Below are 16,103 nucleotides of genomic sequence, written 5' to 3'. Positions count from 1 at the left end.
TGTGCAATTAAACACCACTCGGGGTTTATCATCTGTGAGGTAAGTGCTGTTCTTTTCCCTACGGTACATGTATAATAAAACGGGGGTCACGCAACTAGTAAGTGGTAGAATTTGAATTTGAACCTAGCTGAGTGGTTTGAGAGCTAGTCCTGTCATTTTTCTCAGCAGTCAATAAATGAAACGGGGATGTGTAGAATAAGAATAATTTATAAATGACTCTGTTTTTTAAAGTTAAATAAAACACTGAAAGTTTTATTTGAAAACGGAGGTAGCAAGTATACTTAAATACTTTGAAAATCCAAGTTTCTTAAGGCTGTATTTCTTCGTTAAATCAAGTCGCCTAAGAATATTGCTAGTCAATACTCATTTAACCTACTCTGGACTTTCTCCGAGTGGCTTTCTCAGGAAGCAGAGCCTGAAACAAAGGCTTCATTCAGCACAGGGTTTGAGAGACAGGTGACTTAGGTGCAGGGGCAGCAAGCTGGGAAGGGGTATCCCAAGTCCTATAGGCCAGTTTGGGGCTGCCTGAGAAGGTGAGTGAACTATCACAGAACCTTGGAGGGATCAGAGGGAGAAAGGAAGGAGGAAAAGGGGGACGCATTTCTCTGTTAGCTGTGTTGAGTGCCAGCACCTCTTCCCACGGAGCTGATAGGGAAGAAAGCAAGCAAGATGTCTGCTGATGCTGGCTGAAGCCCTTGCAGAACTGGCCACTCGATGTGGATGGATAAGGTGAGACCGGCTGAGCAGTGGGCCACAAGAAGTGTCCCATGCCGGGTTTCTTTAAAAGTTTTCAGAGAAAAGCAGAATGGTCTGCTTTTCATTTTGAGTATATTTGTTTTACTTTCACTTGTTGACTCAAGTGCAGGTCTAGGGAATGATATGAGGATGTAAATAAACTGCAAAAGAGAAAATAAACACAACTTCCCTTCACGGACCACAATTTATAAGCTTTTCCAAAAGTGAATCATGCACTCCTCAGAATAGTGAAGCTACAGTTGTTGGTATGAACATCAAGAGTTTTCTAGATCCTCCGAGTTCAAAAAATTCTGTAAGCTAGTTTCATTTTTAAAAAATAAATTTATTTATCTTTGGCTACGTTGGGTGTTGGTTGCTGCGCGCAGGCTTTCTCTAGTTTGCGGTGAGCAGGGTGTAGTCTGCGTTGCGGTGCACGGGCTTCTCATTGCGGTGGCTTCCCTTGTGGAGCACGGGCTCTAGGAGTGCAGGCTCAGTAGTTGTGGCGCATGGGCTTATTAGTTGCTCCGCAGCACGTGGGATCTTCCTGGACCAGGGCTCCAATCCGTGTTCCCTGCATTGGCAGGTGGATTCTTAACTACTGTGCCACCAGGCAAGTCCACTAGTTTCTTTTAAATGAAAACCTTGGTTTTGGATTAAACGCCTTTGGGTAGAGTAAGAAACAAAGTAATGCTATGCCTATCTAGGGATGTGCCTGTTACTGTGTAACTTAGTTCCTTGCAATTTTCTATGATATGTTCAGAAATCAGGAGCCAAAAATGGAGACCAGAAACCAGAGGGCACAGACATGAAGCGACACTAATGCTCTGCTCCACGAGAAGGGACAGATGGTCATGGTTGCCAGTCTCATTAGCTGAAAACCTGTAGATACAGGAGACAGACTTGGGCACATGCAGAGTTGGGAGCTGGAACTATCCACTACAATCTGCCTGTATTACCCTTTCCTCTCACTAAGCTCTTCAGTGCGCATGCTGACTTGTCTCTGACCTGTGTTCTGGTTCACATGGATTTTCTTACCATTTTTGTCATTACAGGTGCTCCTTTCCCTGGGAGCTGCCTCCTTCATGTAGCTCCCACCCAGAACTATTTCTCTTCTGAACCACGTGGTGCTCACAATACACCAGGCACTGGGGTTGAGGGCTTGACATATGTGTCTCTAAATGAATGAGTGAAATTACAGAACCAACTAAGTATCCATTCTTTCTACAGAAACAAAGAACCTCTATGTAGATTCATTCCTTCGATACAGTAGGCAAACAAATGCCAGACACCAAACTGCACATTGAATCTGTAAGCAAGAGAGAAAGCACTGGACGACTTCAAGATGCTATGGTGTAAAATCAGGTTAACTTAAATTACATACATACACTTTTTGTAAAGACTGCTGCACACTAGGTTGACTATAAACAATTTATATGTACAAAATTTAAATTCAAAAGGTAATGGCTGTATAATATATGTCTCCTTTATTCCCTGTTCTTAACCATCAAGTTATCCTTCCCAAAAGCATTAACTTTCTTGAGTATCCTTTTGTGTATTTTAGTATTTTGTATATTTTCATATAAACAAACAGTGGTGTATTATAATAAATTATGTTGCACCATGCTTTTTTGCTTAGAGATTTTTTCTAATCAGGATATACTGAGCAGTTTCATTCTTTTCAAAAGCTAACATCTGCATTCATGTATTTGAGTTGGTAACAGATTTTATAAAAAAAACCTTTTCCTTGTGTTAACAATTTTAAGTCCTTTTCTACTGCTATACAAAATTTTAAGTAACATGTAAATCTGTTTTAAAATTTTCATTTACATGCAAAATAATACAATTGATACATATTTTATCAGCAGTAAGTAGAAAGAACTGTGCTCTTATAATACAAATATTTTAAGGACATAATACAGAATCAGTAAATAAAAACAGCGTTTGTCTTATTTTATTCGATACATTTGAAATAATGATTCACAAATTTAACCTATCTTTAAAAATAGGCAATACTTATTTTAGTATAATCCCATTTATGTACAAAACAAACCCTTTACATATTCACAGTTAAGTGCACAGGAAAAAAGCAAGAAAGGATATATATTATTAAACAGAAACACTGGTAACATTTGGGAGGGTAAAATAAAGGGAAATCATAACTCTATTCCATATATTTCTGTAATATTTGAAAATTTCACAACAGACATGTATTTATGGATTACTCAGATAAAGCAATATTTTTAAAAGGCCTAATGGGGCTTAGTTAAACCATACTTTCTATCCACTGTTTGCATATTAATTAAAGCTTCTATTGTTTCAAGAAGCTCTAAAAGTTTGTTCAATAATTTCTAATTTTCCTAAACTCTTTTCCTCACTTGTAGTATAAGTTAGTTCCAGCTCAGCGCATTAGGCAGAAGTATAATTGAAAGTGGTTTTACACTACAGGTATCCCACTGTTCAAGAAATTTGGATAAGTCTTTAGAACTCCAGCTACACACCATCCAAAACTAAGAAAAAAAAGTCAAATAGATAATATCCTTTATATCCAAACCTGGAAATGAATATATTTGGTACCAAGGGATACTCTGTATTGCTATCTGGGGACCGCGTTGCGTTAATGTTGCCTTTAGGTAAGTGGCTCACAGTCCTTGGCTGCCCATCAGAAATCTCTGGAAGTTTAAAAATACACAGATGCTTAGGGACCAACTCTAAAGATTTTGAACCTGTACTGTATTTTTAAAGGAAACAAATATTCTTTAAAATGCTTTTTCCAAAATCTTGATCAGTGATTACATAAAGGTATGTTTATAGAATGACATTACCTTGAGAATAATTACAGAATATAGAATCTTATGAAATGCTACATCTAATTCAGAGTAAAGTTAGGATTTATTATTTTGGGGGGGGGTGTTGAAATGATTTTTTTTGCTAAAGATATTCAAAAGCACCAAAAACATTGTCAACAATGCTTAAGTCGGTAATAGTCTTCTCCCAGCAGTGGTGTTCTGTGGCAGATAATCTTCCTTTGAAAGTCTAAACACATTGACAATTTAATGCAAAGACTGAAAACAAATATATATATAATCCTGATGTTTATTTATCAAATTTCATCAGTGGCATCATCGACCGTCTTTTAAAATAAGGGCAGTTTCATTATAGTGGCATACCTGGCAAACCATGTAAGTACAGAAACCTTTTTCAAGATTTTTAAAAGGGGGCAACACTGCTCAGCATTTGGTACCTGTACACCTACTGAATCTTCCCATACATCATGAAAACTTGGAGGTAATTTGTATAGCCTGAAATGTCTTCATTTTAGAATGTTACGCACAAAAAGGGCCTTATCATCAAGAACAGAAAAGTGGCATTTGCCGTATTCAGACTACAATTTAAAACACAACTGGCTTTATGTTACAGTAAGTAAATTATACTTCAATCTCCAGAGCATGTGGGACATAAAACCTGATCTAAGTTTTATATGACAAAAATCCCAGTAAATGTTTCTTTTAATAAATGGCTTATCGATATTCTCAGATTCACTCTAATCATCCAAGAAAAAGTAGTTTCCACTCTTCTTTTGTTCTACATCCTAAAAAATAAAATAGAGAAGCAATAAAAATCAACACCATTCTCCTATATGTAAGGGTAGGGTAGACTTTCACCTGCAGAATTACTTAGCAGTGTTTCTAAGTGTCTATACAACCTCCTCTGCACTCACTGGCTGCTTCTGGATATGCCTGGTTCCACTACTTAAAGGCAAGGTTACTATCTCTGCTACCCATCCCTACTGCCTGGACAACCTTCCTGCTGCACACCTCACACAAAATTCCATTACATAAAATACTTAAACATATAAAATTTTGTTATATAAAATGCTGTTTCCAGAAAAACTATTAAATTCCATTTTCATCATTTTAACTTTAAGCTTCTGGTAAAAAGGTAACACTGTCAGTTTGAGAACTGCCTATTACACAAAAAGTATATAAAAATAATTTTTCCCAGCACAGTTTACAGACTGGCCAGTAATGATCCAACTACCTACTTGCCTAGCTGCTTGCTCCCTTATTAGGACTGAGGTATGACTGTCTAGGATGAGTGGATATACAGAAAATGATAAGTGTACCTGGGGACTGATCTAAGTCTCTACCCAAGAAAACTACAACACAAAGTGTTTGTAATGCTTCAGAAGAAATTCTTATGAAAATTAAGCTGTGCATAGTAAGTGTTCTAACATTTAGTTCCTCTCTTCTGCTTAATATGCTTTTCAAAACTGAGAAAACTCTTCAAATTTAATTTAAAACTTGCCATTTCATTATCCTGGCCAGAGAGTAAACATTTATAAACAAAATATACAGTGAAGGCTAAAGGCACCCAGATATTATGTTAGATGCTTAAGAATACATGATGTGCACCATGTCTCTGCCTTCTAAGAGGACACATTTTAGTAGCGAAGCTAGAGGAGTACAAATATGAAAGGACAGTATGTGTAACATACTTCTAAAGCTTCTAAGTATTAAGGACGATGGCTAGAGGGCCATGAAATGTAAGCAGCATTTTAAAGAAGCACTGCAGGGATACCAGAAACACAGAAATGCTTTTTTAGCATTCATTTTTCTTTTTTTGAGAGATGAAGAAATGACTTGTCTTCTAAAAAACACACATTTCACAGACTGTATCAAGTGTAGGGTGCAAAATTATTTTACATACTACAAAGAAAAAACAACCACTGACAAAATGTTTTTTCATTGTTTAGGATTTAATGCTCATTGAAGAAGTCTGTTTAGACTCTTAAAATATGCATTTTAATCATGTGTTGCTCTTCTGCGTGCACAAAAAGAAAATGTGTAAGAAATATTGATTAAGGTATTTGTAAAAACTTGTTTCAAGTGTAATCTCTCTGAAGACATTAAATGGCAAACTCAACAGAAGCAGTACAACAGTGGGTGCAACTCAAACAGACAATGCAGCAATGGCAGCTACATCACAACTGCTGCCTGTCAGACTGAAGTATGTCATCAGATACTAAAATGTGAAAAACATGAATCTTAGAATTAATGAAATGACATAAGATTTTAATGACACAACCTTCAATTTAAAACATGCTTTTCAGTTATTTACACCAAGAAGTTATCTGTGATTTAAGGTAATTTTTCTACATACCTTAATTGAATTGAGTTTGTTTATTCTTGGCCTATAGTTGTTTGGATCTCTTCTGAATGTAATTTCAAGCTGAGACAAAAATTTATTCATGCCAGCCAAAAGTGTTTGAGGACTAGGGGAAAAATAAAATCTATCAGTTGTGACTGAATTTTACCCCCCCAGTTTAATTACTTTTTTAGGATGAAGAGTATTACGAATCACTGTTCCCTCTAATTCCCCAATCATAAGTCATCTGGATAACAGTACAGTCACAGTACATTATAAAGTCTATATTCAGAAATGTCTTTGCTTGGACTATGTAGTTTGTTTGGCTATATTTTTATGCAAAACAAACACAGTTTAAAGTGCTTCTGATCTGGAAAGAAAGTCAGTGAGAAGTACTGCTTTAGAAAAATAATTTAAGAATTTCAAATCTAAGATATTTAGGGGAGAAGAAAATTTAACAGAAAAGGTAATATTTATGTTAGAAATTAGGCACAAAGCAATATGTACAACATAATGGTGTTTAGTAGTAACACCTTTTAAAATTTCTATACTTTATTCATCTTTTCTCACCCAAACTAGTTCTTAAATCATGTTAAGTCATATCATACATGTGGAATTTTAAGCATTTTGTAAATACAAAGGGAGGATCACTATTTGAATAGCTTTATATAGTCTAAAAAATTTCCCTAACTCTCAAAGAAGTTATGTTATTTTCAGTAATTGATACATAAATTTTAAATAGAAAAAAAAAAAAGAATTCTAAGAAGTTTAGTACTTCTATTCCTTGGATGAATTATTCAAATAGCAAATCCCTTCCTCCCTAAACCAGCAAACATCATGTTGGTATCACATGAACTTGCTGTTTTTACAGGTCAAATGGCTGAATATCAGGAATTTCACACAGTTCAACCTAATAAGGTTTCAGCACTAAAAGTGTAAAAAATTTCTCATAAAAAAAATTTCCCATAAACTAGTGTGAAAGTTCTTTATATTACAAGTACTCTCAATCAAGCCAATAAGGAAAAATGAGAGAAAAAGGGGACGGAGGAGGTAAAATCATTCATTTTTAACTCTGCTGTACATTAATACCAGATATCTGGGGTGTAGTGAGCTTTACCACTAATGGTGTAAATGGGGCAAATCATGCATCCAAATAATGAAACAGACAAAACTGAACCTGAAAGAAAAGGTGAGGGGCCCAAAGCTCCACATACTTATTCCCCTGGGTCAGGAGTTTACCATAGTCTAAAAAACGCTATTCTACCCAGGGCCATCCAGTACAGAATATGAATAATCTTGGGAGTTACAAAATCATTTCTAGAATTTCTGGTTATCTCTTTCCTTATTAAAAATGAAAACAGTATGACTAATGTCTATATGTTGATTGGAAATTTTAAAATAATTTTCTGGGGAGATTCAAGATGGCAGAGAGTAGGTGGACGTGGAGTTGATCTCTCTCCACGGATGCATCAGGAATACATCCATAGATGCAACAATTCTCACAGAACACCAGCCAAAAACTAGCAGAAGACCTTGGACACCGGAAAGGAGTATAAAGATCCCTGGAAAAAAAGAAGGGAGGATGGAAAAAAAGAAGGGAGAAGGAAATGGAAAAAGGGAAGGGAAAAAAAGAAGGGAGAAGGAGAAGAGGAAGCCGGATGGGACTGCATCCTGGGGCGGGGGAACTGAAGCAGAGGAGAGATTCCCGAATTTGGGGAAACCTCTATGACGGGGAAATTTATTGGGACAGAAGGGAAGCATCTGAGGCTGCTGGAAGAGGGTGAAGCTGCTGATCCGTAGCAGACAGGACAGAGTAAGAAATACACAGATGGCCCATACAGTGGCCCTATGTGACCCAGACTGGGACGTGTGTTCACAGGTGCGCAAGGGGGCTGGGAGCTGGTGTGTGGGGACTGGAAAACAGGCCCAGAGCAAGAAGTGCTGTTGGCTGTGGGAAGACGGACCGAGGGGACAGGAGGGAAGAAATCCGCAGCAGGGAATGCCTATGGAGGAAGACTGCACTGCCATGGAAGCAGGGCACTACTGCTGAGTCCCACGCAGGGCCATTATTGTAACCTCTCTCTCCCCACATATCGCTGCCTGCCAACGACAATAAAGAAGCCCGCTCAGGGCTGGCTCTTGTGTGCTGGCTGTGAGACATAAAAAAGCCCCCTCAGAGCTGGCCCTCACGTGCCTGCTGCCAGGTGTCGGAAAAACCCTGGCCAGGGCTGGCTCTCAGGTGCCTTACGCTGGGCGCCGGAAAAGGCCCTCACTAGGGCCATATCTCTTGAACCCATGGCCGCCGGCTCCCCTGTGCATTTGGTGCCGCTGGGGCTCCCGTGATCCAAGCAGTCATACCACCTCTGCACCCGGTCCTCACAGGGCCAGACCCAAGAGCTCCAAGGCAGCCTCAGGACCAGACTCCTGCGGGCAGACCACATGCAGAGGTGGGGATAAAACCAAAGCTGAACCCCAGGGACGGGGCAACTAAGGAAGAGGATGGAAAATCTTTCCACTGGCAGCACAAGCTGCAGATTAAATCCCCACGATCAGCTAGGAAGACCCTGCGTCTATGGAACATCTGAGTAGACCGATGAGTGTTTCCACAAATGAAAACAGTCCAGCTTTGGCAACTGTGGACTTTGGGGGCAGCACACGCAGGAACTGGGCCACATCAGAGCTGGAGGGGTCCCCAGGCCCACATAAGGTCCAGAGACCAGCCCAGAGACAGAGGAGGGGTTCCTGGGGAGGTGGAGGGGGGCTGTGGCTCACGGTGTGTGCAAGGACCCTGACAGCGGAGACCCCAGGGAAACAATTACTACTATTAATTTTATTATGTTTTGATTCATTCTGTTGTTGGTTCTAACTTCTTATTTTGTTTTTGGCTTGCTTTACTTTTTTTGTTTTGTTGTTTTAGATTTTTATTTAGTCTTTTGGGATCTCTGTGTTTTATAACATATTTTTATCTTTTTTTGGTATATATTTATATTTTTACTTTGCTTTTCTGTTGTTCTGTGTTCTTGTCCCGAATTTTTTTTCTTCAATATATGTTTAATATTTCCATTTCTTCTTTGCTTTTCTGTTGTCCTATGTTTTTCCCTTTTTATTTTACTATTTTCTAAATCATTTTTATAGGTTTGTTCGGTTTCCTTGCTTTATTATTCAGTGGGCACACTGCTTTCCTTTTGTTTTTAGATTATGTGTTTTTGTTAGTATTAATCCTAATTGTTTGATTTCATTTTTGAATTCTTCTATTTGTCTGGTTTTTCTCTTGCTTTTTTTGTTTTATTTGGCTGTTTTGGTTTCTTTCACATGTGTGTGTGTTTCCGTGTTTCTGCTTTTTTTTGTTTCATTTTGTTTTTACCATTTCTCCAGGGTTTCGTTTGTCTTTTTTTTTTTTAATACGTTTTCTATTTTGTCTTTTTTATATTTCTGTTTCTACACTGATTTTCTGTTGTCTTCTTTCCCCTTTTTCTTTGTTTTTTTAATATCATTTTTGTCAGTTTGTTTTGTTTCTTTGCTTCATTCTTCAGTTGGCACTCTGCTTTGTTTTGGGTTTTTGTCAACTTTCTTCTTAATTGTTGATTTCATTCTTGGGTTCTTTTGTTTGTCTGGTTGTTCTCTTCCTATTTGGTTTACTTGGCTCTGTTTTGTTTCTTTTGTGTGTGTGCATGTTTCCTTGTTTCTGTTTGATTATACTTCTTACCATGTCTGGGGTTTTGCTAGTCTTTTTTTTTTTAAATCCCCTTTATTGCCAGGATGACTGACTTGTGGGGTCTTGGTCCCTTGAACAAAAGTCGGGTCTGAGGCTCTGGAGTGAGAGCAACGAGTCCAGGATGCTGGACCACTACAAAATTCCCAGCCCCAGGGAAGATTAATCTCTGAGAGCTCTCACGGAGGCCTCTATCTGAATCCAAGACCCGGCTTCACCCAACTGCCAGCAGCTCCCAGTACTGGACGCCTCACAACAAACAACAAGACAGGAACGCAAACCCACCCATCAGCACACAGATTACCTAAACTCATACTAAGCTCACAAACACCCCAAAACATACCACCTGACACGGCCCTACTCATCAGAGGGAAAAGACTCAGCTTCACCCACCAGAACGCAGGCACCAGTCCCTCCCATCAGGAAGCCTACACGAGACACTGGACCAACCACACCACTGGGCAGAGAACAGAAGCAAGAGGAACTACGACCCTGCAGCCGAGGGAAAGGAGACCTCAAATAGTGTAAATTAGACAAAATGAGAAGACACAGAAGTATCTTACAGGCAAAGGAGCCATCTAAAAACCCACAAGACCAAACAAATGAAAAGGAAATAGGCAAACTACCTAAAAAAGAATTCAGAGTAATGACAGTAAAGATGATCCAAACTGCTGGACACTGAAACAAGAAACATTTAAAAAGGACCTAGAAGAACTAAGGAGCAAACAAACAGTAATGAACAACACAATACCTGAAATTAAAAACACTCTAGAAGGAATCAATAGCAGAATAACTGAGGCAGAAGAATAGATAAGTGACCTGGAAGACAAAATGGTGGAAATAACTGCCGAGGAGCAGAGTAAAGAAAAAGAATGAAAGGAAGACAATCTCAGAGACCTCTAGGACAACACTAAATGCACCAACATCCGAGTTATAGGGGTCCCAGAAGAAGAAAAGAAAAAGGGTCTGAGAAAATATTCTAAGAGATTGTAGTTGAAAACTTCCCTAACATGGGAAAGGAAATAGTTACCCAAGTCCAGGAAGCACAGAGTCCCATAGAGGATAAACCCAAGGAGAAACACACCAAGACACATATTGATCAAACTAACAAAAATTAAATTCAAAGAAAAAATATTAAAAGCAGCTAGGGTAAAACAAAAAATAACATACAAAGGAATCCCCATAAGGTTGTGAGGTGATTTTTCAGCAGAAACTCTACAGGCCAGAAGGGAGTGGTAGGATATACTTAAAGTGATGAAACAGTAAAACCTACAACCAAGATTATTCTACCCAGCAAGGATCTTATTCAGATTCAACAGAGAAGTCAAAAGCGTTACAGACAAGCAAAAGTTAAAAGAATTCAGCACCACGAAACCAGCTTTGCAGCAAATGCTAAAGAAACTTTTCTAAGCAAGAAATAAAAAAGAAGAAAAAGACCCACAAAAAAACCCCGAACAATTAAGAAAATGGTAATAGGAACATACATATCGATAATAACCTTGAATGTAAATGGATTAAATGCCCCAACTAAATGACACAGCCTGGCTGAATGGATACAAAACAAGACCCATATATGCTGTCTACAAGAGACCCACTTCAGACCTAGGGACACATACTGACTGAAAGAGAAGGGATGGAAAAAGATATTACATACAAATGGAAATCAAAAGAAAGCTGGAGTAGCAATACACGTATCAGTTAAAATAGACATTAAAATAAAGACTGTTGGGGCTTCCCTGGTGGCGCAGTGGTTGAGAGTCCGCCTGCCGATGCAGGGGACACGGGTTCGTGCCCCGGTCCAGGAAGATCCCACATGCCATGGAGCGACTGGACCCGTGAGCCATGGCCGCTGAGCCTGCGCGTCCGGAGCCTGTGCTCCACCACGGGAGAGGCCACAACAGTGACAGGCCCGCGTACCGCAAAAAAAATTAAAAATAAAAAATAAGAAAATAAATAAAGACTGTTACAACAGATAGGGAGGGACACCACATAATGATCAAAGGATCAATCCTAGAAGAAGATATAACAGTTATAAATGTTTATGTACGCAACATAGGAACACCTCAATACATAAGGCAAATGCTAACAGTCATGCAAGGAGAAATTGACAGTAACACAATAATAGTAAGGGACTTTAACACCCCACTTATACCAACGGACAGATCATCCAAACAAAAATAAATAAGGAAACATGAGCTTCAAATGACACATTAGACCAGATGAACATAACTGAAATTTATAGGTCATTCCATCCAAAAACAAAGGAATACACTTTCTTGTCAAGTTCACACGGAATGTTCTGCAGGATAGACCACATCTTGGGTCACAAATCAAGCCTTGGTAAATTTAAGAAAACTGAAATCGTATGAAGCATCTTTTCTGACCACAATGCTAGGAGACTAGATATCAATTACAGGGGAAAAAACTGTAAAAAATACAAACACATGGAGGCTAAACAATACGCTAGTAAACAACCAAGAGATCACTGAAGAAATCAAAGAGGAAATCAAAAAATAGCTAGAAACAAATGACAGTGAAGCACGATGACCCAAAACCTATGGGATGGAGCAAAAGCAGTTCTAAGAGGGAAGTTTATAGCAATACAATCCTACCTCAAGAAACAAGAAAAATATCAAATAAACAACCTACCCTTACACCTAAAGCAATTAGAGAAAGAAGAACAAAAAAACCCAAAATTAGCAGAAGTAAAGAAATCATCAAGATCAGATCAGAAATAAATGAAAAAGAAATGAAGGAAACAACAGCAAAGAGCAATAAAACTAAAAGCTGGTTCGTTGAGAAGATAAACTGATAAACCATTAGCCAGACTCATCAGGAAAAAAAGGGAGTAGACTCAAGTCAACAGAATTAGAAGTGAAAAAGGAGAAGTAACAACTGACACCACAGAAATACAAAGGATCATGAGAGACTACTACAAGCAACTATATGCCAATAAAATGGACAACCTGGATGAAATGGACAAATTCTTAGAAAAGTACAACCTTCTAAGACTGAACCAGGAAGAAATAGAATACATGAACAGACCAATCACAAGTACTGATAGTGAAACTGATTAAAAATCCTCCAACAGCGGGGTTCCCTGGTGGCACAGTGGCTGAGAGTCCACCTGCTGATGCAGGGGAAACGGGTTTGTGCCCTGGTCTGGGAAGATCCCACATGGCACGCCTGTGCTCCACAACGGGAGAGGTCACAACAGTGAGCTGCCCACATACCACAACAACAACAACAAAAAATCCTCCAACAAACAAAAGCCCAAGGCCAGATGGCTTCACAGGCGAATTCTATCAAACACTTAGAGAAGAGCTAACACCTATCCTTCTCAAACTCTTCCAAAATATAGCAGAGGGGGCAACACTCTCAAACTCACTGTTTGAGGTCACCATCACCCTGATACCAAAACCAGACAAAGATGTCACAAAAGAAGAAAATTACAGGCCAATATCACTTATGAGCATAGATGCAAAAATCCTCAACAAAATACCAGCAAACAGAATCCAACAGCACACTAAAGGATCATACACCATGATCAAGTGGGGTTTATCTCAGGAATGCAAGGATTCTTCAACATACACAAATCAATCAATGTGAAACACCATCTTAACAAACTGAAGGATAAAAACCATATGATCACCTCAATAGATGCAGAAAAAGCTTCTGACAGAATTCAACACCCATTTATGATAAAAACTCTCCAGAAAGTGGGCATAGAGGGAACCTACCTCAACATAATAAAAGCCATATATGACAAACCCACAGCAAACATCATTCTCTATGGCGAAAAACTGAAACCATTTCCACTAAGATCAGGAACAAGACAAGGGTGCCCACTCTCACCACTATTATTCAACATAACATAGTTTTGGATGTTTTAGCCACAGCAATCAGAGAAGAAAAAGAAATAAAAGGAATCCAAATTGGAAAAGAAGAAGTAAAACTGTCACTGTTTGCAGGTAACATGACACTATACATAGAAAATCTTAAAGATGCCACCAGAAAACTACTAGAGCTAATCAATGAATTTGGTAAAGCAGCAGGATACAAAATTAATGCACAGAAATCTCTTGCATTCCTGTACACTAACAATGAAAAATCAGAAAGAGAAATCAAGGAAAGACTCCCACTTACCATCGCAACAAAAAGAACACCTAGGAATAAACCTACCTAAGTAGGCAAAAGACCTGTACGCAGAAAAGTACAAGACACTGATGAAAGAAATCAAAGATACAAAACAGATGGAGAGATATACCATGTTCTTGGATTGGAAGAATCAACATTGTGAAAATGACTACACTATCCAAAGCAATCTACAGATTCAATGCAATCCCCATCAAATTACCAATGGCATTTTCCACAGAACTAGAACAAAAAATTTCACAATTTGTATGGAAACACAAAAGACCCCGAGTAGCCAAAGCAATCAAGAAAGAAAAACGGAGCTGGAGGAATCAGGCTCCCTGACTTCAGACTATACTACAAAGCTACAGTAATCAAGACAGTATGGTACTGGCACAAAAACAGAAATATAGATCAATGGAACAGGATAGAAAGCCCAGAGGTAAACCCATGCACATTTGGTCACCTTATCTTTGATAAAGGAGGCAAGAATATATGATGGAGAAAAGCAGCCTCTTCAATAAGCAGAGCTGGGAAAACTGGATAGCTGCATGTAAAAGAATGAAATTAGAACACTTCCTAACACCATACACAGAAAGAAACTCAAAATGGATTAAAGACCTAAATGTAAGGCCAGACACTATAAAACTCTTAGAGGAAAACATACGAAGAACACTCCATGACATAAATCACAGCAAGGTCCTTTTTGACCCACCTCCTAGAGAAATGGAAATAAAAACAAAAATAAGCAAATGGGACCTAATGAAACTTAAAAGCTTTTGCACAGCAAAGGAAACCATAAACAAGACAAAAAGACAACTCTCAGAATGGAAGAAAATATTTGTAAACGAAGCAACTGACAAGGATTAATCTCCAAAATATACAAGCAGCTCATGTAGCTCAGTATCAGAAAAACAAACAACCCAATCCAAAAATGGGCAGAAGACCTAAATAGACATTTCTCCAAAGACATACAGATTGTCAACAAACACATGAAAAGATGCTTAACATCACTATTAGAGAAATGCAAATCAAAACCACAATGAGGAATCACCTCACACCAGTCAGAATGGCTATCATCAAAAAATCTACAAACAATAAATTCTGGAGAGGGTGTGGAGAAAAGGGAATCCTCTTGCACTGTTGGTGGGATTGTAAATTGATGCAGCCACTATAGAGAACAGTATAGAGGTTCCTTAAAAACCTAAAAATAGTACTACCATATGACCCAGCAATCCCACTACTGGGCATATACCCTGAGAAAACCATAATTCAAAAAGATTCATGTAAATATTCCTGCAATGAACACTGTGGTACAACTGCCAGGATATGGAAGCAATCTAAATGTCCATAGACAGATGAATGGATAAAGAAGATGTGGCACATATATATCATGGAATATTACTCAGCCATAAAAAGGAACAAAACTGAGTTATTTGTAATGAGGTGGATGGACCTAGAGTCTGTCATACAGTGAAGTAAGTCACAAAGAGAAAAACACATACCGTATGCTAATGCACATATATGGAATCTAAAAAAACGTTAATGATGAACCTAGTGGCAGGACAGGAATAAAGACACAGACGTAGAGAACGGACTTGAGGACATAGTGGGGGGAAAAGGAAGCTGGGACGAAGTGAGAGAGTAGCACTGACATATATACACTACCAAATGTAAAATGGATGGCCAGTGGGAAGCTGCTGCATAGCACAGGGAGATCAGTTCGATGCTTTGAGATGACCTAGAGGGGTGCGATAGGGAGGACGGGGGGGGGAGGCTCAAGAGGGAGGGGATATATGTATACTTATAGCTGATTCAGTTTGTTGTACAACAAACTGTTGTACAACAGAAACTAACAGAACATTGTAAAGCAATTATACTCCAACAAAGATTAAAAAAAAAAGCCAGCCAACTTGAAATAAATAACTAAATAAAGTAAGTTTCTAAGTGTTGGAACTTAGTTTAGAAAATAGTTTTACCTGTTTGCAAGTGTGTTCTTAGATGGAACACCATCAAAAACAATGACTCGATCTGCTAGATAGGTGGCCATGATGAAGTCATGTTCCACAACAAAGGCTGTCTTCTTAGCATGGAGTATGAAACTAAAACACATGATTTTGAAAAGCTTTATATCATCATATTCAAACACTATATTAAGCACTTTTGTCTGCCACTACACACGATCACAGGTAATACTCTTTATGAGTGGGACATTACCGTTTGACAACTCGAGCAGCCATCAATCTTTGCTCAGAATCCAAATATGCAGATGGTTCGTCAATTAAATAGACATCAGCAGGTTTGCCCAAACAAAGAGCTAAAGCTACTCGCTGCAGTTCACCACCAGATAATGTTTGCACCTATTTGCAAAAGAAGT

General features: G+C 38.5%; 1 protein-coding gene across 1 annotated transcript in view; it reads right to left on the bottom strand.

Moving 5' to 3' along the window:
* Positions 1-1,057: 1,057 nt before the first annotated feature.
* ABCE1 (ATP binding cassette subfamily E member 1) overlaps positions 1,058-16,103 on the bottom strand; it is a 37,961-nt gene continuing 22,915 nt past the window's right edge. Inside the window, exons 15-18 of the mRNA XM_060147697.1 lie at positions 15,944-16,086; positions 15,706-15,828; positions 5,896-6,007; positions 1,058-4,324 (exon numbers count right to left, since the gene is read on the bottom strand). Of these exons, the coding sequence (XP_060003680.1) occupies positions 4,277-4,324; positions 5,896-6,007; positions 15,706-15,828; positions 15,944-16,086 (426 nt within the window). The 3' untranslated portion in view covers positions 1,058-4,276. The remainder of the gene's footprint in view (positions 4,325-5,895; positions 6,008-15,705; positions 15,829-15,943; positions 16,087-16,103) is intronic.

The sequence above is a fragment of the Lagenorhynchus albirostris genome, chromosome 4 (genome assembly GCF_949774975.1).
Source record: "Lagenorhynchus albirostris chromosome 4, mLagAlb1.1, whole genome shotgun sequence".
Taxonomy (NCBI): domain Eukaryota; kingdom Metazoa; phylum Chordata; class Mammalia; order Artiodactyla; family Delphinidae; genus Lagenorhynchus; species Lagenorhynchus albirostris.
The sequence above is the reverse complement of the archived record's forward strand: the minus strand, read 5'-3'. Positions and strand labels throughout refer to the sequence as shown.